General features: G+C 44.3%; 1 protein-coding gene across 21 annotated transcripts in view; it reads left to right on the top strand.

Moving 5' to 3' along the window:
- LOC116940156 (uncharacterized) overlaps nucleotides 1-27,891 on the top strand; it is a 232,355-nt gene that overhangs the window by 91,941 nt on the left and 112,523 nt on the right. For 12 of the 21 annotated variants that reach the window (XM_076065541.1, XM_076065539.1, XM_076065534.1 and 9 more), the window contains exon 1: nucleotides 7,639-8,936. The exons of 2 other annotated variants lie outside the window; for them this stretch is intronic. In XM_076065541.1, the coding sequence (XP_075921656.1) occupies nucleotides 8,826-8,936 (111 nt within the window). In that variant the 5' untranslated portion in view covers nucleotides 7,639-8,825. Of the gene's footprint in view, nucleotides 1-7,638; nucleotides 8,937-27,891 lie in introns of those variants that run through there. 7 more of the 21 variants (XM_076065547.1, XM_076065544.1, XM_076065550.1 and 4 more) reach the window with 4 other exon arrangements.

Raw genomic sequence — 27,891 nt, 5'->3', positions numbered from 1 at the left:
GTCCGGTCCTTATTGCAACAAACCTGTGGCAATCCAAACTGAGCAATACAAATTTTAGCCAGAAGTATTTTAGTAAGAGTGGAAAATCCCCTTCACCCTCTCCCCGTTCTGCAAGTCCCCCCCCCCCAAAGTTTAAGTGAGATTTCTAAAGGAAAACATTTCCCCACCTTGTTTATTTTGTTTGTTCCACCACCACCACCACTCCCCCCGATGTTTTCAGGACAAATACGTGCTATGAGCCGCAAATGGTAGCTCTCTTTAACACATTGCAGCTGTGTAACCATCGCGCACAGGTGCTGGATTAGGGGCACATGCAAGAGTTATGAGGTTCCCCTTCGACAGGCGTTGCAACAATTCGAGCAAATCGCTTCTGCTTGAACTTCACCGGCACTGAACGACTGCTCAGTGAGGCCAATGGCAGTGTTCGTCTTCACGAATTTGCATTGGCTCACCTTTCTTGCTGCAGTGTTTTATCAGAGCAGCTGCTCTTGTTGGGTGGTGAAGATCTCGAGTGTGCAGGCAGTGCAACTGCACCGGGGGTCCACGGGAGGGGGTGATGGGGGGGCAGGTGTCTGGCGATGAAGAGAGGGGAAATGGAGAGGGGGCTCCCCCCCCCCCCCATTCCATTCCTTGTGCCATGGCTCCATTACCAACCACGCTAAGCCATTGTGCACCGTGCAGTCACTTTACACGACTTTCCTTCGATGCAGCATCAGAATCGAGCTATGCTGACGAACCCTCGCGCCTCTGTGGTCCGTGATCGCTCGCCACCCAGCGCGGCGGCTGTGTACGCGCGCGCGTTGCTCGTCGTCATTGTGCACTGATTATTTTTTGCATCGCGTGCACGGCAAGTCAAGCGTACTGTGCACACAGCGTGTTGTGAACGCACGCACAGGCGCTGGCATTTTGTTCACGTTGCATTTTCCCCTTGTGCCGCTGGTGACCCGCCTGTGTCAGCGCGTGGATGCCGTGCGTCTGTGACGGCGGCGAGTACATTCACGCGCGGCACGTTGAGCGTTTCGCTGGTCAGACTGCATGTGCCATGCGTGCGTGCTCTATTTCACGCGTCGGTCCCGCAGTTCTCTGCTGTTTTCCATAGCAGTAAAATAAAAGCGCTGCAGAGCCACACTGGTATACCTAGTGCTGACCAATGGCTGTCACTCATCACCATTGATCATCGCCAAAATCATCAGTTTTGTTTCATCTACTGCTTGATAAAGGCCTCCCCATGTCGTCACCATCCCTCTTGGTCCTGCGATGCTGAAATACATTGCGCTGCTACACAGAAGCTCAACTCATTGCTCCGTTTTCACAGTGGTTGTCCTCTCGGATTTGTTTTCTCCTTTGTCTGCGACACGGTCACCAGTCTCGTCCACCAGCCATCAACCCTTCTCGCGATGCGTCCTGACCAATCAAACTTTTCTTAACAGTCACTGTGTGATGTCTCTAATTGGCATTTGCTTTCTGGTTCTCTCTCTGTGGAATATTCCAAACATGCAATATGCATCTCTCCATGCTTCTTTTTTTTTTCAGCCTCTGCTCTATTTTGTTAATGTCCACATGTTTTTGGTCCATATGTCACAGCAGGTAATGTTCCCTAATTGAATATCGTCCAATTTTTCAAACTATTTTCTTCCAAAAGGACGCCAATATGTTCTCACCCGCCTCTTATTTCATAATTTCCATCCCAGTTGGTCTTTAATAGATGCCCTAGGTCTAAATATCCTGTTATGTTTTCGAGTTGTGTACTTACAATAGTTGTGTTGTATATGACTTTTTATATTACTTAACTCATTCAGATTTTTCCCAACATTGAAGCTTGCTTTACTAAATTGTTAAATAATCTCCTGTAGTTCATCTGATTGTCATGGCCGTGTCATCAGCACATATGAAACACTTCATGCTATCTCATTTTATGATTATGCCTTAATTTCCCCAATGCAACTTTATACAAATATATTTTTATATTGCTGTGATTATCCTGGGTGAGAGCATCTGTCCTTGCCTGACTCTTCTATTCTTTCTATAGAAAAAAAGTAAAGAATTGTATGTTTGTGGGTTTGTTTGTGGGTTTGTGTGTTCGCGTGCTTGCGAACGATTTGCCTCTCCAACGGTGGCGTTTGCATTAAAAAAAAATATCCAGGTACCACGCTGTAAGCTCCGCGGTGAGCAAGCGCTATTCCTTATTCACATCCGTCAACTTTAAATTAGTTTAATTAGCGATTTAGTGCGATTTATGTGCGCCCTTATTATTTATTTGTTTATGACGCGTGCACGACCAATACCAACTCACGCGCCTTTGGTGGGGGGACGGCCCATGCCAAGTCGCACGCCTTCGGTGGGAGTGAGGGGGACATTTTCTTTCGCGTTAAAAATTCTATAAAAATACACTAAACGCCGAGGTAAATTCTTCACTGTGTGATGTCCCCCCCATCCCCCGATGCGTGCAGTTACTACTATATACAGTCGCTAGATGCTACGGCTATAGGCCGTAGATATTACTGCAGGGCGGCCGGGGAGATCGTGGCTGGGGGTGGGGAGAAGGGGTCAGGGGTAGCAGCCAAGTCCCAGCCTGCCAAGGTGCCACCTCGGCCGGCTGGAAAATCTAGGCGAGGCCGGAGGCTCTGCACGGGACTAGGCCTCACCATGCCACTCTGTTAGGTGAGTACTTTGTGCTATAGAGTCGATAAACACTGCTATAGAGTCAGCATGTACTACTGTAGTGATAGCAGGTACCACCACAGTCGGTATGCACTGTTGTAATCAGAGCAGGTACCACCACAGTTAGAACGCACTGCTGTTAGATTTTTAAGAGTAGTTTTAAAAAAAAAATTTGGGCCCGGGCAACGCCGGGTACAGTATATAAGCTAATATGATAGAAATCTCAGTGTAAATGTTCTTTCTTTTATTGCGGGTTTTTGATATACAATTATTGTCCTCTCTGGGGTACTGTTGATGTGTAACTTGCATCACGCCAGTCTGCGATCACTTCCTTTCGATGAATTTGTAAAGACAAATATGTATCTGACAGTCTGGGGTTTGCCCCTGAGAATCACCTTAATATATAGAGGACCGCAAAGCTTGGACAATTATGGGCTACCCTCCCATTTGTCAGTGGTTTCTGAAACCTCAGTCGCTCGCTGTCTTCGAGTGAATACTGTGCGGTGGGTTGCAAGTTGAAATTATTATGTAGGTAAATTAAATTCTGTCTCCATTTGGGCTCCTTGTCTATTCTCTAGACTCCCCCTGATTCAAAACAATTTCATTATTTTCACGTCTCTGCTGGCTGCAACGCAGATGAAATTCTTTCTTAGTCCTCACTTTAGTAACGAATTTACCAATGCTCTTTTCATACTTCTCTCTTTGCCCTTGTGTTAAAGTCTCCCATGTTGACGCTGTTGTGTGTGTTCTGCGTGTTCTGCACTCATTTAACTAACTAACCAACCAATTTTGATTTAAAGCTTTCGTGACTGCAGGGATTCATATTCTTGGTTCTTTCGGTAAAGTCACGTAGAAGGGAAACAAAATAATAAAAATATAAAAAATAAAATTCTCACGACGTTTTGACTGCAACACAAGCAATCATCATCAGGTGTGAAAACCACAGCAAGAAATTTTTCACAAACCCACAAGCAAACCCACACCTGATGATGATTGCTTGTGTTGCAGTCAAAACGTCGTGATAATTTTATTGGTTTCTATTTTTATTATTTTATTGTTTCCCTTCTACGTGACTTTACCGAAAGAACCAAGAATATAACCGACCAATATTAACTATTTTTAATTTACCAGGTAAGGTCCACTGAGCTGTATAGCTCTTTTTCAGAAGCAACCTGGCCACAAATGATAGCTCAACAAAGTGGCTTATCGCGTGGAAATTTATCGCAGCCAAATACTCTAAACGCATGTTTCTAATGTGGAGGGAAAAACCAGAAGACCGAGATAAAATCCACACGACCAGGGGAAGAACACGCATACTCAAAATATACAGCAGGTGCCAGGGTCGGGATCGAACCCACTTCCTCCTGTATACCAGGCGAGGTAGTTAACATGTCGCCACGATGGTACCCTTTGATTTATTTGGTCACAATTATACAGCTTAATATATATCATTGTTATTCTTAGTTTTTTCGGTAAAGTCACGTTGAAGAGAAACAACAAAATAACAAAATATATATAAAACAATAAAAAATTCTCACGACGTTTCGACCATAACTCAAACGGTCATCATCATGATTATTGTTTTATATATATTTTATTATTTTATTGTTTCCCTTCAACGTGACTTTACCGAAAAAACTAAGAATATGAATTACTGCAGTCACGAAAGCTTTAAATCAAAATTTATATCATTGTTATTAAAAACATTATTGGTAGCTGGGCAGCTCTGTCCAAAATAATCCGGACTCCTAAAACTCAACATTTGATTCCTGAAGAATCTCACTCCTGTGTAGTTACTGCCAACTCTCCTACTATGGTCCAAATGATTGCCACTTAAATGTATGGACTGCTCCATATTATCTTGGCATCTCACTGACTCTATGTGCCCATTTATTTCGAGGTTTGATTTTCCAAAGTCCGTGCATTGTCTGTGAAAGATAAAGGCGCAGCCCTGCAGTTTTATCATGTCACTGCTTGTGGAAGAGTCTCCACTAGGGAGAGCTTTAGAAACTCTAGTTTGTTGCTTAGACATCTTGCCAGGGTGATGAGATGTTAACTACTTCACCTAGTATACAGGAGGTTGTGGGTTCGATACTGACCCTGACGCCTGCTGTATATTTGGAGTTTGCGTGTCTGTCTCCGCGTGTTCGCGTGTATTTTTGTGTGGATCGTCCGATTATCCCCCCCCGCCCCCCCCCCCCCACATTTAGAATCAACTTGCATTCAGAGTATTTGGCTGCTGTAAATTTCCATATGGTAAACCACTTCGTTGAGCTATTATTTGTGATAGTCAGGTCAGTTGTGAAAAATAGCTATAGAGCTCAATGGGCCTTATATGGTAAAATATTTTTTTTAAAAAATTGAGTGATGAGAACACCCATACTTCACCCCACCACGTGCAACCTGATAATCCCACCCGTGTATAGAACTGGACCCGACAGGCGATGGGAGATTTGATGAACCTGCCAATTGGCTCAACTGCCACGCCGGCAGATCAAATGGAACCGGCTCCCTCAGGGCCTGCAGTGGGCTTAGCAATGTATACACCAAGGCACCATCCTGTGCACCAGGCAGCGTCGTGTGCACCAGGTAGCAGCATCGTAAAGAGCAATGGTCATATCTTCCTGTGTGTGTGTTAAGTGAATATGACCACCCTCTGCTCCTTCACCTTCTCAGCTGATGCCATGTTTGGCATTAAATGCCTTAATTACATTTGGGGGCTGATTTGTGAAAGTCATTTACAGTATAATCGTAAATCTCGAAAAACTACTCACTTAAATCTTTTGTCGTCATTTTTGTATTACTTTAGAATAAATAAATGTTAATTTCGATTAATATGTTGTTTTTTTCCGACTTTGTGAACGAAAAGACACAAATTCGCCAGTTTTCTCGTTGGAAATAGGTAAATTTCAAAATATCACTGTCCTGGTCACAAAAGCAAAGTTTGTGGTGAATAATAGACATTTTCTGTGTTAGTGTTATTACAAGCAAATAATCCCTTGTTCTGCAATGGATAATAACAGACAGCTGTAATATTCATCTTCTCACAATCCTGCACTAAAATCCAATTTTTTTACGGAATATGTCAAGATAATATTTATTGTGAGGATTTTTTTTTATTCTCTAGGCTATAAAGCATATTTTCGCAAAAAAAATCACCTTAATAGAAGCACAAATTGAAAAGCAATTTGAAATTAACCGTGTCAGTCTTCTGCATTCTTCCGTAGTCACACCTCTTCGGTGTCGCTCTCTCTTAATACGTCTTCCGATCTTCTCATGACATTTAAATTAAATCTTTAGTTGTTACTTGAAAAAAATCCCTTTTAGTCAGTTACCCAGCTAGTTTCGGTGGCAAACGGCCCACAGCCACTAACAATAGAATTATTGTTCTGGTGGAAAGCAGCCCAGCCAGCAGCCAGCCAGAAAACACGAGGCATAGATAATTTTTTTTTTATATATTTCACAAATACCCCATTTTACGTTGTGGATGCGTTGCTGAAAGGTGCGGCGACGAATATCGAAACGTCAATGAAAGCGTTGTGCAGGGTAGTAGTGGGTGGTAGTGGAGGCGAAGGCTGAGAGGCGACGGATACGGAGTAAGGACAGACGACGATGCTGTCGGCGACATAAGTGTGGGGTTGAGACAACGAAAATCTGGTCGTGGTACATGTATTAATAACGTGACGACATATATAGGCGAGACGTAAATTGGGGTATTGCTGCCTTTGTGATTTGCACATTTTAGTCTATCCATTGTCGATCAGAGCCTCCCCCCCATGTCAGTATAGGGCGTTGTTTGTCCACATTTGACTATATTTCACCACACTGACCACGCAAGCAGGCTAATAGTTCGGGAAAGTGCCCACCGTTTTGTTTTCGAGCCACTGCCATAGAAAGAGAAAAAGAAGAAGCATTGCATGGAACACGTTGCATGGAACACGAGCGCACTGCCTTTGTCTGTTTGGAAGGCGCCGGCTGATGGTGGAGGTGGGCGCGTGGTTTTGGTTTCCGCTTCTACGCTCGGCCTGAGCATGGAGTCGGGCAGCGCTGATCGTCTCGCTGGGCGCTGCCATGCCGTTCGTTCAAACGCTGCGTGCCTCCTCTCTCTCTCTCTCTCTCCGTACGCCACCGTTCTAATCTGTGATATATTCAATGCTACCACACGGACCCATGATAGATAAATGTTGCATTCACGATTTCTGCTAAATAAAGCAGAAATTTTGAATGCAGAATTAAACAAAAATAACTGCATTGGCAGAGGTGCAAAAAGCACAAATTAAAAAAAATATGTTTGTCATTAACACCTCTTTTCCTTATTTGAGGAACATTACCCACCGCATCAGCTGGTTAGATATTTTGCTTTGTTTACGGCATTGTGAGTGTTAAATGCGGTGAGTATTTTTTGGTTCATGTCGAATCCATTGCGCATCTCGTGCCAAATGTTCTGTGCCGAGTGGCTGTGCACACGGCTCTAATGGACAGAATTGTGTGAATTGGTGTCTATATGCCGCGCAGGGCACACGGCTTTGGCCACTGGCCTCCACCTGCTCCAAAGCTAAGCCACAACGTGACTGTACCCCACGGACCTGAGAGAAAATATACAACGTTATACCGGGACGAGCAAATGTGAAGTGGGACATTTAAAATTATTTAGGAAAATATTTTATCTTATTCTTTCCCCAGCATTTGTATTCACTCCCCTTCCTGGTCTGTGGGATAAATGTAATTTTCCTTCGTTCGGGCTCTCCCATGCAGAATCTGGACCAAAATGGGAGGCAAATGGAACAATCGGAGAAGGGATTGCAGTGGGGCATGTGGGGGTGGATGGAGAGCTGGAGGGGGTTGTGGGTAGGAGGGGAGGACAATGGGAAAGGAGATGTATCTGTGTAAATCAGCTCATTGCAGCTCCTCCGACAGTGCAAACCACACCGCCCCCCCCCCCTACACCCCAGGCTCCACCCCCCAACTCAAACCCCTACTCCCACTCACAACCCTCCCCCTCCAGTCCTATCATTGTATTAACATAATGTAGCAATATGAACATGCGGTATTGCTCGCAGCTTGCTGGAGAGACTCCATGGACGATGGGCGCTTCAGTGAAGAGGCTACATCTGGAGCCGAGCCCGAGCACATTCGCTCACCTGCTCGCTTTTCGCGCTGCCCTAGTCTCCATTTGAGCGGCGATGAAGTAGCTGACTGACGTGCATCTGCGTCTCCTCCGTACAGTATCATTACTACTACTACTACTGTTAAGCGTCCCTGCAGCACGGCGCAGAGTGAGGGTGCTCGGTGTGGAAAACGGTGTGCACGCCCGCCGGTTAATGCGCCGTGGATTTTGCGCTGTGGTCAGGTGACGTTATTCCGCTCCCTCCAGCAGCACCGTGTTACGCAGCTTGCTTCCCCCGGACAATCTCGCTCGGTGGGGGGGGCCCTTTATGCTGGCTCCATGATTCCCGCACGCTTCTCGCTGTGAAGCGAGACGCGTGCGTCGACAAGCTCCGGACAGATATTTGCCCCGGCGTGCTCACAGCAGCGTAGCCTCGTCGGTGGAGCGGCGTGTGAAATCCTGGTGCTCTTCCTCGGATGTAACGTGCAGTACAATGGATTCGTGACTACGGAGTTATTTTTTTCTTTATTTGCTGCAGTGGCGGGTTTCTTGTGGACGGGGAAAAAAAAATATTCCTGCGGTGTCATCGTCACCGTTGTCTCGTGCCGTTGAGTTTTGGGGGAGCTCTACGCTGGAAAAAGATCAGGACCTTGGTGCTCGCTTTTTTGGTGATCAAACTGGATGTTAATTTATTTTGCAATCGTGAGTGGCTCCAGCAAATCGGGTGACCCTGGTAAGCATGCCACGCCAGATTGTGCTGATGTTGCCAGGGATGCTTTGAGCTCCGCACCGTACGGAAGCTCGCTGCTGCGACCGGCTGCTCCTCCCTGCTTCCTTGTGGCTCGGTGCCGTTTTTTGGGGAGCCTCGCTTTTTTCGTTTTTCGGCGCTCATTTTTCCTGTTGTCCAATCCGTTGGAAATTAATTCGTTGGTTTTATGAAGATTACTTATTTGAATTGGCACCACGATTCATCTGCGTCGGCCACGCTTGTTGGGCGAGCGTTGACGGGAGGGAGCGTTGAGGGCTCCCGCCGCGTCGGCGCTGGGTGCGCTTCGCGATGGCTCACGCTGCGTCCCAGCTCAAGAAGAACCGAGACCTCGAGGCGATCCTCGATCCCGCCGAGCTAAAGCGCGAACGCCGCCGCCGATCCCGCGAACGCAAGCGGAAGGTACGACACCGGTGCCACCGGTTCCGAAACCCTCACCCGCACGCACGCACGCAGGCCTCAACCCGTCATGTACTCAACGTAAGGTCTGCTCGTTTAATGTTTGGCCTTTTGAGTTAAGCATCTGAGGTGGCCTGGTTGCATGGCTGCACCTACGTGAGCGGAATGTGATGTGTTTGTTGTGGTGTGGCATTTGCTATATAAACAAAAACTTTTTATTGTTAGGACCTCATCTATCATTTGTTTTTTTCCTGCTAGCATTTAGCTCCCAAAGCTTTGCCATATAAAGCATTAAAAAGCTCGGTAATTTTATGATTGCATTTTTGCAAGTGAATTTCAAATGATGTGCCCGTGTCAATGATGGTCGTACTTGTGATGAGAGCAGAATGGCATTTCCACTCACAAAAATTCTTGAATATTGATTGTCTTAATGCTCGCCATTGTATATGTGCTGAGTTTAATGTGGCCTTAAATGGCAAAATCCTTGACTCTGCAGGCACACAGCGGTTCAACGTGTCTTGATAAATCATCGTGCACTGGTGGGTAATCAATTATCGGTAACAAACACTGGAATAACATTTGGTATGTGCTCTCAGTGTCTGTTGCAGCAGCACTTGATGATTGTATGATCTCTCATAAAACGCAGGGCAAATAAAGTGCGTGTTAGTTATTTTCGTTTGCTCCAGGGTTTGCAGTCTCCAGCTTAATGCGATGATGTCATTGTGTTTGTGAATGTGCACTCACACTTGAGTCCTTCCACTCGAGTTCCTGTGTTACACAGAGTGCTGGGAGAGGGGGCGAGAAAACCTAAAACTTGAAAGCAGTGCACACCGATTTTTTTTTGTAATCCCTGATGTAGTGCAAATCTTAGCAGGTGCATGCAGAGCGTGGGGTCCTTACCAAATGACCCTTACAAGCTTTATCTGCTCTTAAGACAAACATTAGTTCCTGTATCCGTGATGTGAATGGCATCCAACGGTAATGACATCTCCTGGCAGATTATATAATACGGGATGTTAAGGACAGAATGTCAAAGTCTCCTTTCTTTTTTACGAGGACCCACGAAAATATGAAGGTGACTTTCTGGCAGCGGGCTTGCGTGTGGTGTAACAACGACGGAAATATATTTGTTGTAATGAAAGCTTCTACCAGTTACTTATCTGGTTCAGCTTTGGTTAAAAAAAAACACCCAAAGTGATTTCCTTCTCAGATGAGCACCGAGGTGGTGCTCGTCTGTTTAAGTACAGAGGAGCACCACGTGGTGGAGATTCCACATGTATATGGTGGGGGCGAGTCTGTGCATAAGGAGGACAAGCACTGTTGACTTCCCCACTGAGTAGTACTTATTATTTTTATCAACACCAGAGGGATGATGGGCTGAGTAAACTGCCAAACAGGATTTGAAGTGGCAACCTTCTGACTGCGAACCGCTCGCTCTACCACCGAGCCTTGGTTAGACAGATTTAATGCATCCAACTATATGCTGTACAACATACATGCAATGCGCGGCATCAACTTATTTATTAGATTTGAATTACCACAAATGTCATTACAGATGTGTTGATTTTGTTTTGTTATATTCCCCGGAATTTTTGTCCCTGAAACTTGACGCATTGATAAGATAATTTAGGCGAGCGGACATTGTTCAGTGTCATGTAAGTTTTGTTGCTAACGACGTTTCGCCCCCGCTGCCTGCCCTGTGGTACCGCTGGCAGGCATGCAAAAGGCAAAGACCCCCCCTCGGAAAGCCCCAACTGACTGTTGGAGCAAGTACTGTTAGCGAACGCCTGTGAAGGCCGGCACAGCATAAGAGGGGGTGGGTGGCCAGGACCACGCCCGTCCGCCTTTGTTTCTCCAGTGGCGATGCTTTTACACCGCATCAGGTCCACATTTGAGGCTGATTCGATCTAGGGGAGGCCCAGGACCGGTTCAGATGATCGTCACTGACGTTGGCCATGAGCAGGAAATCGAGCCCGGGTTGCCAGGTTCATAGTGCAACGCGCTAACCGTCAACGCTACCGCAGGCGTGCACGCACGGCACATGCGTGTGATAGGAATGGTAGTAATGACAGAAGCGCACAATGCAGAAAGCCTCCGTGAGAGTGCACGAGCTACATGCCGTGGTGCAGTGTGCCATTGGAGATGGCGACGTCTGCTGAGGCTCGGTGGAGGTAGTGTGCCAAAAGAGCCATCGTGGTGTATCGCGGGTGAGAAAGGGTTTATGCCAATGCTCCTTGTGACTCGTGTGGGTCTGCCGAAATGGGGAGAATACCACGCTCCTGATCTGTAACTCCGTATTCGATGCATTCCACTCACTTTGTACCGTGCCCAAGATGATTGAAGCAGTCTCTGAAAAATGTTGTGTATTGTCCAACTGATTGGTAAGCATTTTAATCGAAGCCCATGTATGGTGCGATGGAAAAGTGAATGCTTACAATTAGTGACTACTATATTGTGTAAAAATATAGTATATTTAGTATTTTTTTTTATCAGGCATGTGTTAAAATGTAATAATATATGCACTACATTTTTATTTAAAGCTTTCCTGACTACAGGGATTCATATTCTTGGTTCTTTCGGTAAAGTCACGTAGAAGGGAAACAATATATTTTAAAAGAATATAATATATGCACTGTTTTATAACTAATCACCAAGTGTTAAGACTGCTTACATCCTGATGCCAATAATAATGAAGGCTATGAATGGGTCTAAATTTGTCTAGAAATAAATGATCACCAAGTGTGGCTCGTTATGAATCCCATAAACAAACCGATTGCATCTCCCTCAAAGTGTTTGTCAGGCTCTCCAAAACACCGTATATCTCTCTACCCTGACACTACGCGAACACTGTACGTTTCTCTACCATGACATTATGCGAACACTGTATGTCTATATTCTTCTTTGGGTCTTTCGGTAAAGCCATGTAGATAGAAAAAAATAGTACAAATATTACTGAGGCAGGATGGTATGCACTGTACGTCTCTCTACCACGACGCTACTAGGACATTGAACGTTTCTCTACCGTGACACTACTATACCACCGTACGTCGCTCTTCCACGACACGACTAAAACACCGTATGTCTCTACCATGACACTGCTAGAGCACCGTATGTCTCTATACACACCGTACGTCTCTCTACCACGACGTTACTATAACACTGTACGTTTCTCTTCCATGACAATATTAGAACACTGTACGTCTCTACCACGACACTATTAGAACACCGTACGCCTATCTACCATGATGCTACATGAACACCGATCGTATCTCTACCACAACACTACTAGAACACCGTAGTCCCTCTACCATGACACGACTAAAACACCGTATGTCTCTCTACCACGACGTTACTATAACACTGTAAATATCTCTACCATGACACTACTTGAACACCGTACGTCTCTACCACGACACTACTAGAACACTGTAAATATCTCTACCATGACACTACTAGAACACAGTACGTCTCTCTACCACGACACTACTAGAACACCATATGTCTCTTTATCATGACACTATTAGAACACAGTACGTCTCTCTACCACGGCGTTACTAGAACACTGTGCGTTTTCTACCACGACACTACTTGAACACCGTAGTCCCTCTACCACGACACTACTAGAACGCGCTACATCTCTCTACCACGACACTACTAGAACACTGTAAATATCTCTACCATGACACTACCAGAACACCGTAGTCCCTCTACCACGACACTACTAGAATACGCTACATCTCTCTACCATGACACTACTAGAACACAGTAGGTCTCTCTACCACGACACTACTAGAACACTGTAAATATCTCTACCATGACACTACTAGAACACTGTAAATATCTCTACCATGACACTGCTAGACCACAGTGCGTCTCTACCATGAGACTACTAGAACACTACGTCTCTCTACCATGAGGCTAATAGAACACTACGTCTCTCTACCATGACACTACTAGAACACCGTACGTCTCTACCATGAGACTACTAGAACACAGTACATCTCTAGCATTAGACTACTAGAATACTAAGTCTCTCTACCATGACACTACTTAAACACTGTACATATAAACGTGTCATTAAACAACATGTCTATCTTCCACGATACTCTTAGACACACCATACGTCTCTCTACCAAGACGATGATACTACTATAACACTACGTCTTTCTACCACGACGTTACTAAAACAGCTTACGTCTCTATATGACGACACTACTATAACACTATGTCTCTGAACCATGACATGACTAGAACACTGTACGTCTCTACGATGATACTAATAGAACACCGTACGTCACTCTACCACAACGTTACTAGAAGACCGTACGTTTCTCTTCCACGACACTACTAGAACACTACGTCTCTCTACCACGACACTACTATTACATGCTACGTATCTCTATCACTTCACTACTTGAACAACGTTGCATGTCTCTACAATGACACGACAAGAACACTGTACGACTCTTATCATGACACTACCAGAACACTCTACATCTCTCTTTTACGCCACTAAAAGGACACCATACGTCTCTCTAGTACCACACTCCTAGCACACCGTACGTCTCTCCCACAACATTCCTAGAACACCATGCATCTGTCTACCAATACACTACTAGAACAGCGTTCGTCTCTCTACCACGACGTTACTAGAACAGCGTTCGTCTCTCTACCACGACGTTACTAGAACACTGTACGTTTCTCTTCTACGACACTATTAGAACACCGTACTTATCCGTACCACGACACGACCAGAACACCTTACGTCTCTCTACTACGACACTATAACACTGTACATCTTTATCCTACGATACTCTAACACTGTACGTCTCTCTACCACGACACTACTATTACATGACACGACAAGAACACCGTACGTCTTACTATGACGGTGCTGAACAATGAAATCCTCTTTCCAATGACACTACTAGAACACTACGTCTATAATATAGTTTTTTGGGATTAGATCGCGTATATATGTTTCATTAAACGCTTCTAGAACACCGTACGTCTCTCTTCCACGACGCTTTTAGGACACAGTACGTCTCTCTATCATGATACTACAAGAACACCTTAAGTCTCCATACGACAACACTACTATAACACTGTACGCCTCTCTAGCATGACGTTACTAGAAGACCGTGTGTTTCTCTTCCACGACACTACTAGAACGCTGTACGTCTCTCTATCATGACACTACCAGAACACTCTAAATCTCTCTTTCACGCCACTAAAAGGACACCATACGTCTCTCTAGCACCACACTCCTAGCACACCGTACGTCTCTCCCACAACATTCCTAGAGCACAATGTGTCTGTCTTCCACAACCCTCCGAGAACACCATCTGTCTCTCTACCAATACACTACTAGAACAGCGTACATCTCTCTACCATGATACTACCAGACCACCTTCAGTCTCTATGACACAACTATAACACTGTACGTATCTCTACCACGACACTACTATAACATGCTACGTCTCTCTACAACGACACTACTAGAATACCGTACTTCTTACTATGACAGTACTGAACAATGAACTCTCTACCATGACAGTACTAGAACACCATACGTCTATAATATCGTGTTTTTGGATTAGATTGCCTACGTATAAATGTGTCATTTAACGCTTCTATAACATACATCTCTCTTCCACGATACTATTATAATGCCGCACTTCTCTCTACCCCGACACTACTAGAACACTGTAGTCTCTCTACCATGACGCTACTAGAACACCGTACGTCTCTCTATCATGATGCTACGTGAACACCGTACTTTCCTCTACCATGACACAATATAATAGAGATTTTTTGGGTTAGATCACATAAATATATAAATGTCTCATTAAAACCCGCCACCACCCGACACAGCCAACTAGTAAGGGTTGTCACGTAAACAGAACGTGCCAATTCGTCACTAGTACAGCACACGGGTGTGTTGGAGAGCCAAGCCACAACATTTACAAACTGAGTATGACGTTTGGCCAGTAATTACAACTAACTTAATCAAGCGACAACCAGACACTACCAAAACAACTTGCGTCTCTGTACGACAACACTACTGTAACACTCTAGTGCAGTGGTTCTTAACCTTGTTGGAGGTACCGAACCCCACCAGTTTCATATGCGCATTCACCGAACCCCTCTTTAGTGAAAAATAAAATGTGATTTTTTTCAAATTCAAGACATAGATATGTTTTTTACTGGTACACAAAATGAGCCGTGCATGAACATTACCTTGTTCAAAGAATAAAACCAACACAATGCATAAACTCACAACAAATTACATACCTGGAAATCAATGTGACTTCTGCTGTTGCCTTTGAGAGATCAGTTCAGATATGCGTGGCTTCACCTTGGCAAGTGCCACTCTCATGTCATTTTCACAGCAAAGTCTGTTCCTTTTCTTCGTTTTTATGTCCAGCATCCTCGAAAAGGATTGCTCACAAAGATATGTTGTAACAAATGGTATAAAAAATCCAGGGCTTTCTTAGCAATAACTGGATACTTGTTCATTTGTCGACACCAAAACGTTGAGAGCGTTGTTGTTCTGAACAGTTGCTGTTGAACCTGGCTCTGCTGAATTTCAATGATTTCGTCGAGGAATTCATCATTGACATCTGCTGTTTCAACAGCAAACGTGAACGGCTGTCTCACCCATGCTGGATATGACTCTCTTGTAGGGAAATATCCGTCGAGAGACTTTGCAAGCTCATCTAAGTGCGTGGCAATTGTTTGCTTCAGTTCCGTGGATACAGAAATATCTCCGATTCCAGACACATCTTCGATCTTACTTGCACAGTCGTCCACAAGCGGGAAGTTTGCGAAGTTATTGTTCTCTGTTCGTCGTTTCCATAACGGTAGCTTTTTTTGAAAAGCCTTCAGGTGTTCTTCCGCTTCCATGATATTGACTCCACCACCCTGCATCTGCTGATTGAGATGATTGAGAGCTGCGAATATATCAGCCATGTACGCTAAAATGAGAATGAACTCAGGATTTTTTAAGCAATCTGCATGGCAGTGTTGGTGCTCTTGCAAAAACAGGGCTAATTCCACACGCATGGCAAAAACACGATTCAGCACCTGTCCCCGGGATAACCACCGAATATTAGAATGGAGCAGAAGTACCTCAAATTCAGAGCCCATTTCTTTACACAGCTCACTGAAGATGCGGTGCCTCAGAGCACTTTTTCGCACATAGTTCACACATTCCACCACAGTTTTTAATACTTCTGCCATTTTTGGAGGTAAGGTTTTTGTTGCCAACGCATGCCTGTGCAGAATACAATGCGTCACAATGATGTGTGGTGCATCGGCCTTTACTAGCGCACCAAAACCAGACTTTCTTCCCAGCATGACTGGAGCTCCGTCCGTACAAACTGCAGAAACCATATCCCATTAAAGATTGTTGTCTCTGAAGAAGTCATCCACAAGCTTCTTCACATCGGCTGCCTTCGTTGTTGTAAGAGGCTTACAAAATAAAGACTCTTCTTTTATCATGTCGTCTTTCACATAGCGTACAAAAACAGCAAGCTGGCTTAGATCAGAAACGTCTGTGGTTTCGTCGAGTTGAAGGCTGAATTTTGCCGGGCTTGAAATCAGATCCGCGACTACTTGAGCCAAGATGTCTTTACTCATGTCTTCTATTCTGTCACTGACGGTGTCATTTGAAAGGGGAATTTGGGATAATTTACCTACGGCCGCTGTTCCGAGTATCAGATTCGCCATCTTTAATGCAGCTGGTTTCACAAGTGTTTCACCAATGGTGTGTGGCTTGCCCTGCTTTGCGATCAGGTAAGCAACTTCGTACGATGCTGTCAGGATCGGTTTGTTAACAGGTACAAATCCAAGAGCAGGCAGAATGGCCCTTTCATCGAATCTGGCTCTCTTCACCCTGAATTCAGCAAGTGTTGTGTTCTTGTATTCCCCGTCTCCATGCAGCTTCAAGAAGTGTTCCTTTAGTTTTGCCGGTGCAAGACTAGAGTTGCTCAACTTGGCGTTGCAAATCATGCAGATAGGACGCTCACTCCCATCACGTTCCGTGATACATGAGAATCCATGTTGTACATATTCGTCCGACCACTTTCTTCTTTTGCCCGACATAGTTAGTATGGATAAAATATTAAATAAATCACACGACGTACGACAACAGTCACACGTTGACTACTGAGTACGCACTAAATTCCCCGCAGCGCTGATTGGCCAAGCAGTGTAGCATGATCATCTGCAGCCAGTGATGGCCAAGCGGGCCGTGTGTGTCATCACAAATTTACACAATAATTCAAGTGTGTCCGGACCTCCGTGGCGGGGGCTCTGCCGAACCCCTGAGATCGACTCACCGAACCCCTGGGGTTCGATCGAACCCAGGTTAAGAACCACTGCTCTAGTGTATCTACCGTGACACTACTATAACGTGCTATGTCTCTCTATCACGACACTACGAGAACACCATACGTCTCTCTACTACGACACTACTAGAACACCATACGGCTCTCTACCACGACACTACTAGAATAGCTTACGTCTCTATATGACGACACTACTGTAACACTGTATGTCTCTACCATCACACCACTAGAACACCGTACGTGTCTCTTCCATGACACTACTTGAATACCATACGTCTCTCTACCATGACTACTTGAATAGCTTACTTTTCTATATGATGACACTACTATTATACTGTGTCTCTCTACCATGACACGACTAGAAGACTGTACGTCTCTGATGACACTAATAGAACACCGTACGTCTCGACCATGACATTCCTAGAACACCATATGTCTCTGTACCACGACGTTACTAGAAGACCATACGTTTCTCTTCCACGACACTACTAGAACACTGTACATCTTTCTACCATGACAATACTAGTACACCGTACGTCTCTCGACCATGCCACTACCAGAACACTCTACATCTCTCTACGACGACACTAAAAGGACACCATACGTCTCTCTACTACCACACTCTTAGCACACCGTACGTCTATCCCACAACACTCCTAGAACACCAAGCGTCTGTCTACCACGACCCTCCGAGAACACCATCTGTCTCTCTACCAATACACTACTAGAACAGCGTACATCTCTCTACCATGATACTACTAGAATATGTATGTCTCTCTACCACGATGTTACTAGAACACTGTACGTTTCTCTTCCACGACACTGTTAGAACACCGTACTTCCCTGTAACCACGACACTACTATAACATGCTGCGTCTCTCTATAACACTACTAGAATACCATACTTCTTACTACGACAGTACTGAACAATTAAATCCTCTCTGCCATGGCAGTACTAGAACACTGTACATCTTACTACGACAGTACTGAACAATGAACTCCTCCCACCATGACAGTATGTCATGGTGGGTGTATGTCTATAATGTAGGTTTTTTGGATTAGATTGCGTATGTATAAATAAATTAGAACATACATCTTTCTTCCACGATACTATTATAACACCGTACGTCTCTCTATCCCGACACTACTAGAGCACTGTAGTCTCTCATTATGCTGCGTGAACACCATACTTTTCTCTACCACGACACAACTAGAATAGCTTACGTGTCTATACAACGATTCTACTATAACGCTGTCTCTACCATGACTCTCCTAGAACACCATACGTCTCTCTTCCACGACGCTTTTAGAACACCGTATGCCTCTCTACCATGATGCTACGAGAACACCTTATGTCTCTCTACCACGACCTTACTAGAACACCGAACGTTTCGTTTCCACGACACTATTAGAACACCTTTGGTCTCTATACGATGACGCTACTAGAACACTCTAGTCTATCACTGAACAATGAACTCCTCTCTACCACAACAGTGCTAGAACACTGTATGTCTCTCCCATGACACTACGACATTTCGGTCGCAACACAAGCGTTGTCTTCAGGTGAGAAAACGATCTGCTGTTGTGGCTTCATATAGGCACGGGAGGGGGGGAAGGGGGGGGGGTTTGTAGAGTCGTTGCTGCAGGAGTTCACGGGGGAGGAAGGGGAGAGGGTTTGTAGCGTGCAGGGATGGGTGGGGGCTGGCACAGGGGGGAGAGGGGGGAGGGAGAAATTAGCATGTAAATGAGCTTGAATTAGTAACCGGATCCCAAGACGACACGGGTGGGTGAGTGAAAATCATAGCAGTTAAAACTTAACGTGGTTTTTCACTTCCTTCCAATGATTGCTCAATCTGAATCCATATTCTCGAATAAAGTTTTGTCTGTGTTTGTATATCTGGATGGCTTCATGAACAAATCTCTGATGGTAGCCCGAGGGTTTACAGAGCACCTTGGTCTCGGAGAAAACAATGTCATGTGTGCCCACAGCGTTGAAACAATGATCCACCACCTCTGAGGTTTTGGTTCTGCCGTGTTTCAAATCCGCTTTGTGTTCGCGAACCCGGTCTGAGACATGTTGCTTCATTTCACCAATGTAATTGCTGCCGCAGACACAACTCAGCTTATAGACACCAGGACATTGCATGTCCGGAATTGCATCCTTCACTGATGGGATCAAATAAGGGATTTTGTGTACTGTATTGAACCGAACTAGGATCTTGTGTTTGTTCAAGATTTTAGAAATCCTTTTGGTAATCCCTGCTATGTATGGTAAGGTGATGGTTTGCATTGGGTCCTCAGATGATTCTCTACCCATGGTTGGGGATGCAGCTTTGCGGATTGTGCGGTCAGAATATCCAATCCTCCTGAGAGCCTGAGATGCAACGGGCCCTATGGTGTGTAGTGTTTTGATGAGGGAATTCTTCTGGGCTGGATGGTGGTGGGAGTCAGGCTTTAGATAGGAATCCGTGTGGGTGGCTTTCCTATAGACAGTGTCCCAACGGGTCATCAGCTCTCTTCTCGATCAAAACATCCAGGAATGGTAGCTTGCCATCATTTTCCACTTCCATGGTGAATTTGATGGAGGGGTGTATGGAATTGATGTGGTTGAGAAATTGGTATAGTGCCGTCAGGCCATGTGGCCAGATGCCGAACGTGTCATCTACGTATCTTCCACAAGGAAGGACGTCGGGTGGATGTCTGGATGGCATCTGTCTCAAATTTCTCCATGAAAATATTCGCTACCACTGGTGATAGGGGAGAGCCCATTGGGGTACCTTCATTCTGTTTGTAGAAAGTACCATTCCAGGTGACGTAAGTGTTGGTAAGGCAGTGTAAAGCAGTGCCTTACCAACTAAAGTACATCAGGATCCAATCCCTGTTGGAACAGGTCTTCAATGATTGCAATAGTATCAGGTCCAGGTACCTTGGTCAAGAGGGAGACTACATCGAAGCTGACAAGCAAATCCTCCGGGGACAGTGATATGTCCTTGATTAGTGAAACCAAGTGGGCCGAATTAAGTACAGCTGAGGCGGTCTTGCCCGTGAAGGGAAGCAGAGTCTCAGACAGAAATCGTGCCAGTCTGTGAGTGAGTTAATGGTGGATACGATAGGACGGAGTGGAGTACCCTCTTTATGGATTTTTGGAAGGCCGTAAAATCTGGGTGGTCTAGCAGCTGAAGGTTTTAGAGAGCTGTTTGGTGGGTGTGATTATGAAAGTCGAATAAGTGATGATTTTGTTGGTTTTAGTGGCCAAGTTTTTGGGAGGGTCTTTGTTAATTTTGGTATAGCAGCCATCATTGAGGTCGTGGATTTTGTTGTATGTGGTTTTATCCATGATGACAGTGGCATTGCCCTTGTCGGCTGAGAGGATGACAATATCAGCTCTCCTTTTTTAATTGAGCGAGTTCAAAACGTTCATCCTTGCTAATGTTGATAATGGGTTTCTTAGCATTTTTGAGGATAGCAGCGATTTCAGATCTTGCAACGTTTGCTGGGATGTGTCCCAGACCTTTGAGGGCTATGTCGACCTGGGCAATGATGTCATCCACTGGGATGTGTTTGGGGGTGACTGCGAAATTCAATCCCTTAGCTAGTACCGATTTTAGGCTGTCAGAAATTGGGCTGTTACTGTGATTGATAACAATCTTTCTTGATTTGAAGCTTTGTTAACATCTAACATTTCCAAGTGTGGTTCGGGTTTCTGTTTTGACAGGAGGTTGAATTTAGCAATCAGGTTGACTCTGCTTTTGGTTGACATTGAAGCAGCTGAAGAAACAGCCATGTTATCCACATGGTCCCAATCAGATGTGAACATTTTGTCTAGTAATAGTTTTTACCCTTTTATCTGGTGTCAGATAAAAGGGTAAAAACATATGACTATATCGTGCTACTGGCAAAGGAGGTCTCATAATGTAGACATTTTGTCTGTTAATGCTAAAGGTGATTGTAAGAGAGTCTTGTCTAAATTATCAAGTACAAATCGGAGCAGCCTTATTCTTTCTGAGATTAGGGCTAGGCTGGCCTTAAACAAGATGCGTTTAGCGTTAGGGGAAGCAACAGCAGCAGATGTGAGTGTAAAGGCGATCGGTATTACCTTGTTGTCGCGGCATCTCTTCAGGAAGGTGAGCGACTCGATCAGGTGTGCCTTCTTATCTCGCAGTCTGTTACTAGAACACGGTACGTCTATAATATAGTTTTTTTGGATTAGAACGCGTACGTAAAAATGTGTCATTAAACACTTCTAGAACAACATACGTCGCTCTACCCCGACACTACTAGAACACCATACGTCTCTCTATCATGACGCTACGTGAACACTGTACTTCTCTCCCACATTCCTAGAACACCATGCGTCTGTCTACCACCACACAACTAGAACACCATACGTCTTTCTACAACGACATTATTAAAACATGGTACATTTCTTTTCCATGACACTATGAGAACACCATGCGTCTGTCTACCATGACACTACCAGAACACCTTATGTCTCTCTTTGACGACATTACTATTACACTGTATGTCTCTCTACCATGACACTACTAGAACACTGTACGTATCTCTACCATGACACGACTATAACACCATACGTCTCTATCATTACGTTACTAGATCATCGTACGTCTCTCGAACTACGACACTAAAAGAACACCGTACGTCTATCTACCATGACGCTACGCGAAAACCGTTCGTCTCTACCACGACACTACTAGAACACATTTTCGTCTGTCTACCACAACACTACTGGAATACCATTTGTCTCTGTGTGACGAGACTACTATAACACGCCATGATGATACTAGAACAGCGTGCATCTCTTTACCACGACACTATTAGAACACCGTTCATCTCTCTACTACTACACTACTAGAATACCGTACGTTTCTCAACCATGAAAACTCTGTCTCTCTGCCATGACATTACTAGAACATTGAACCTTTCTATTCCACGACACTATGAGAACACCGTACTCTCTATCACGACACTACTATAACAACGTACATATCTCTACCACGACACTGCAAGAACACCATACGTCTTACTATGGCAGTATTGAACAATGAAATCCTCTACCATGACAGTACGTCTTTACCATGACACTACTAGAACACTGTATTTCTCTCTACCATGACACTACTAGAACACTGTATTTCTCTCTACCATGACACTACTAGAACGCCGCACGTCTCTCTACCATGACGCTACGCGAACATCGTTCGTCTCTACCGTGGCACTACTAGAATACCGTACGTCTTTATACGATGGCACTACTATACCATGCTACGTCTCTTTAGTACCACACTACTAGAACACCATGTCTTACTACGACAGTACTGAACACTGCGCACCTCTCTACCATGACACTATTAGAACACTTCGTCTCTCTACCATGACACTACTAGAACACCGTATGTCTCTCTACGACGAAATTACTATAACACTATGTCTCTCTACCATGAGCGTCCTAGAACACCGTATGTCTCTACCACAACATTACTAGAACACCATACATCTGTCTACCAAGACATGACTAGAATACCATTATTCTCTCTACCAATACACTACTAGAACACTGTACGTTTCTCTTCCACAGCACCTCTACATCTACCTCCCCCTCTCTCTCCCCCCTATCTCTACCCTCTTCCTCCCCCCATTGTCTAACACACTTGGACTACGCCCTCACCTTCAGCTCCACCTCTACCCCCCCTCTCTCTCCCCCTATCTCTGCCCACTCCCTCCCACCATGCACTTTGAAAGCTCTTAAAAGCAGTTGCATTTGGAGGCTTGCCCCTCTTATCTCTCCGCCTGATGAAGACTGCTTGTGTTGCGATCGAAATGTCATGGGTTTTTTGCTTTTATAATTTTCAATTTATTATTTTTATATTTAATTCAATTATCTTTTATTTTATATCTACGTGACTTTACCAAAAGAACCAAGCATACTAGAACACCGCACACCACTCTAGCATGACACTACCAGAACACCGTGTACGTCTCTCTACCATGACACAACTAGAACACCGCACGTCTTTCTACCATGACACTACTAGAACACCGCACGTCTTTCTACCATGACACAACTAGAACACCGCACGTCTTTCTACCATGACACTACTAGAACACCGTGTACGTGTCTCTACCATGACACTACTAGAACACCGCACGTCTTTCTACCATGACACTACTAGAACACCGCATGTCGCTCGACCATCAAACTAGTAGAACACCATACGTCTCTCTACTATGAGACTAGTAGAGCAGCGTGTCTCTGTACCACGACACTGATAGAACAATGTGTATATCTCTACAATGGCACTACTAAAACATTGTACGTCGTTCTAGCATGATAGTACTAGAACACTATCCATCTCTCTACCACGACACTACTAGAACACTGTATGTCTCTCTACCATGATTTTACTAGACCACTTTACTTCTCTGTACCATCACACTAGTAGAACACTATACGGCTCTCCACGATACTGCTAGAACACTGTACATCTCTCTATTATGGCACTGCTAAAACACCAAGTCTCTACCATGACCCTACTAGACCATTGTCCATCTGTCTACCACAACACGACTAGAACACTGTACGTCTCTCTACCATGCTACAACGAGGACACCATACACCTCTCTAGCATGACACTACTAGAACACCTAACGTCTCTTTACCTTGACACAACTAGAACACCGCACGTCTTTCTACCATGACAGTACTAGACCATTTTACGTCTCTATAACCACGACACTGCTAGAACACTGGACATCTCTCTACCACGATTGTTTTAGACCACTGTACACCTCTCTTCCATGACACTACTAGAACATGTTACGTCTTTCTACTACGACACTAATGAATACCGTTCGTCTCTACCATTACTCTGTTACAACACCGTACGTCTCTTTACCATGACGCTACTAGAACCGCGCAACTTCTTTCTACCAGGACAGTACTAGACCATTATACGTCTCTCTACCACGACGCTTTTAGACCACCGTACACCTCTCTTCCATGACACTACTGGAACATTACACATTTCTACTACGACACTAATGAATACCGTTCGTCTCGACCATGACACTGTTACAACACCTTACGTCTCCCTACCACAACACTACTAGAACACCGTAAATTTCTCTTCCATAACACTGCTATAACACCATACATCTCTCTACCACGACACAATTGGAACACTATGTTTCTAGACCATGATATTACTCGACCACTGTAATTCTCTGTACCATCACACTAGTAGAACACCATATGTCTCTCTACAACAACACTGCTAGAACACTGTACATCTCTGTATTATGGCACTACTAAAACACTGGACGTCTCTACCATGCCACTACTAGAACATTGTCCATCTGTCTACCACAACACTACTAGAGCACTGTATGTCTGTGGACCATGACACTGATATAACACTGTAAATATCACTACCTAGACACTACTAGAACACTGTCTCTTTACCACAACACTGCTATAGCACTGTACATCTCACTACCTGGACACTACTAGAACACTGTCTCTTTACCACAACACTGCTATAGCACTGTACATTTCACTACCTAGACACTACTAGAACACTGTCTCTTTACCACAACACTGCTATAGCACTGTACATCTCTACCATGAAACTACTATAACACTAAATTTTGATTTAAAGCTTTCATGACGGCAGGGATTCATATTCTTGGTTCTTTCGGTAAAGTCACGTAGAAGGGAAACAATAAAATAATAAAAATATAAAACAATATAATTATCACGTTTCGACTGCAACACAAGCAATCATCATCAGGTGTGAAAACCACAGCAAGAAGATTTTTAAAAAGTGGAGGTTATTTTTAACGTTAGCACCACGGAGAGCGATTTGGCAGTTATTCAGATGGACGAGTCCATCTATGTTCGGAAAAGAGGAGGGGGGAGACGAAAATAATGGATGCAGTCTGACAGCCACCGTAAGCGTGATCAATTAAGACCCGAAATGGTTTATCAATTCCTTCCAATGATTGCTAAGCCAGAATCCATCTTCTCAGTTGAAATTGTGTTTGTATATGTATATGTGGATAGCCTCATGAACGAATCTCTCATTGTACATCTCTGTACCACGACGCTTCGAGACCACCATGCACCTTTCTATGACCGTACTAGAACACATTACGTCTCTCTATGACTACACTACTAGAACACTGTACGTTTCTCTATCGCGACACTGCTAGAACATCGTACGTCTCTATACCAAGACACTAGACCACCGTAGTCTCTACTACGACACTGCTATAACACACAGTACGTCTCTCTACTGTGACACTACTAGAACACCTTCACAGTGTCTACTGCCTTACAGCCAAAATCATTCCTGCACAGTTTTGTGTTCACCGAACTATTGCATACACTACTCCTAAGATATAATGAAAACAAATGTTTAATCTCAATCTCTGTAATTCGTCGTCTCCATTTCTTGCTTTGTTGTACTCCTTGTGTTTGCGTTATATTAGTTTTGATCACAGATCACACTCACGTGCCCTCCTACACGTTTGTTTCTCGAGGTCTCAATTGAAATTTCATCTCCATGAGCTTTCAACCTCATTTAGCATTGGTTGAAATACAATTGATTTTTGTAATACTATATAATATTGCGTCTGTCGATTGTTTTCTTCGTAAAGGCCTCAAATCCTCTATTCACTTTACGTTCGTCCGATGTGCACTCTTGCACCGCAGCTTTTCTTAAAAGCGAAACCGTGCGCCATCACGCCTCCTCGATGCACCTGCCTCCTTTAAAGCCGGCGATCGCACAATCTCCGTCCGATATTTGCGTGAGATCGTGAACATCCGGCGGTGAATCGACTTAGCCGGTGTCCGTGCGCACGTTCGGCGCGAGCGTCTGCAGAGCGAACAACACCCGTGCGTGCTCTGGCGGTGTCACGTGACGCGCCCGCGAGCTTTACCCGTACCCTCGAGTGTCGCGGCATTAAACATTTCCGTTCGTCTTCTGCGTTATCCATCAAAAAACACAAGATCCGAGGCGGGGGGGGGGAGTGAGAGGGGGAATACCCTTCAGTAGACTACGACGAAGGTAAACGAGCCTCAGTAAGCCAGCACTTGTATCTTAATGGGCATTCAATCCCTCGGCGCACGTGAGCGTCGCTGTCACGTGGCCTGTCGCGAACGCACGACGGCCGTCTCCGTGACGCAGAACGTTCCGTCGAAACATCTTTGCTGACTGCAACCGACGTGAATACAAAAAGGTGTCTTTGTTCAAGTTTCATTTGGGGCTGTTCCAGAGGGGGGTTTTTTTACACGTTATTTATAGTTCTTGTGGATGATTTATTTGCAGCAGCTTACGCTTGAAAGAACAAACAGTAAAAAAAAGTAAAATATATTTTCTGTGCAAATAAGTATTGAGGCCTTGGTGGTGATCTGTTTACAGCTAATGGTGGAAATTCCTCATTCCTATGGTGGGGGCAAGTCTATCCATATAAAAACCACTATCAACTCTTTTAGAAAGTGGATGAGTGAGCTCAGTGAATCCCCTGCCAGGATTTCGTTCAGCACGTGTTTAACTTTGTATTCTCCAATTCAAACGGAAGCGTGCAGTTCTTAGCATTTTGGTCTGCAATCAGTTTATCATGCTTTGCTTTAAACGCTGCACTCCCTTGTGTGTAGGTTGTTATGTAATTCCAGATGAGCCCTCTTCATTCCTGTTGAATACTAAGTGAGTTCCAAATTGGAGTGTAAATTACAAATACAAATAAATAACTCACGTGCCCACACAGCACATAGACGTTGGCCCTAGCAGGTGGAGGTGGCGTTTCAGCCAACAATGCAGCAGGGTGGCTGGGGTGTGCATTCTGCTCTTACACTTCTCACAAGTGTACCTGTTTTAGTTTTTGTGAGACTGTGCATTATATTTGAAATTAAATGCTTCTTCCAGTTAATAATAATCAGAATCGGACACCGCAATTCTCGTTTTTTTTCTTGATAATCCATAATAGTATTATACATACATATGAGGACAAATCGTGTTAAGAGCTAGCTATATATTATTGTGTTTCTAAGTGTAAGCTTAATCCTTGGTTAGTATTGGATATCCATTGGAATCATTGAGCAATGTAGACCTCCGTATAGTCATATCAATGCATAGCAAAGTATTTTTAAACTACATGTGATGTTTGTTAATTATTACGATGCTAATATTGCACTCACTCTGCTGCAGATGCTTAAAGGTGTTGTTGCAAATACCTGGATAAAATCTGGTTTAACCATACATTATATTTATCAAACGTTTAAAGTCTTCGCACTTACAAGGACACAATCACCGTCACAAAATCTTCCTCCCTCATCAACCAAATTGCTTCCGGTAAAAGAAACCGAAAAGTTGTATTTACAACCATAAACAAGCTCTTCAACCAACCTAAACTACTCGACCAGCCACTCTCTGATGCTCTCTGTAATTCACTCCATCCGGTCTCAATTACTTCTCTCCTCAATCATCCATCTGCTTTATGACTAACCTTATCCATCTTTTAATGGAGCAGTATTAGCTGCCACATTAAAAGTCAGTCTCTGAACTGACTTCATTAATTAACAAATCTCA

Source organism: Petromyzon marinus, chromosome 8 (assembly GCF_048934315.1).
Source record: "Petromyzon marinus isolate PM22_M1 ecotype Great Lakes invasive population chromosome 8, UKy_Petmar_22M1.pri1.0, whole genome shotgun sequence".
Classification (NCBI taxonomy): domain Eukaryota; kingdom Metazoa; phylum Chordata; class Hyperoartia; order Petromyzontiformes; family Petromyzontidae; genus Petromyzon; species Petromyzon marinus.
The sequence above is the reverse complement of the archived record's forward strand: the minus strand, read 5'-3'. Positions and strand labels throughout refer to the sequence as shown.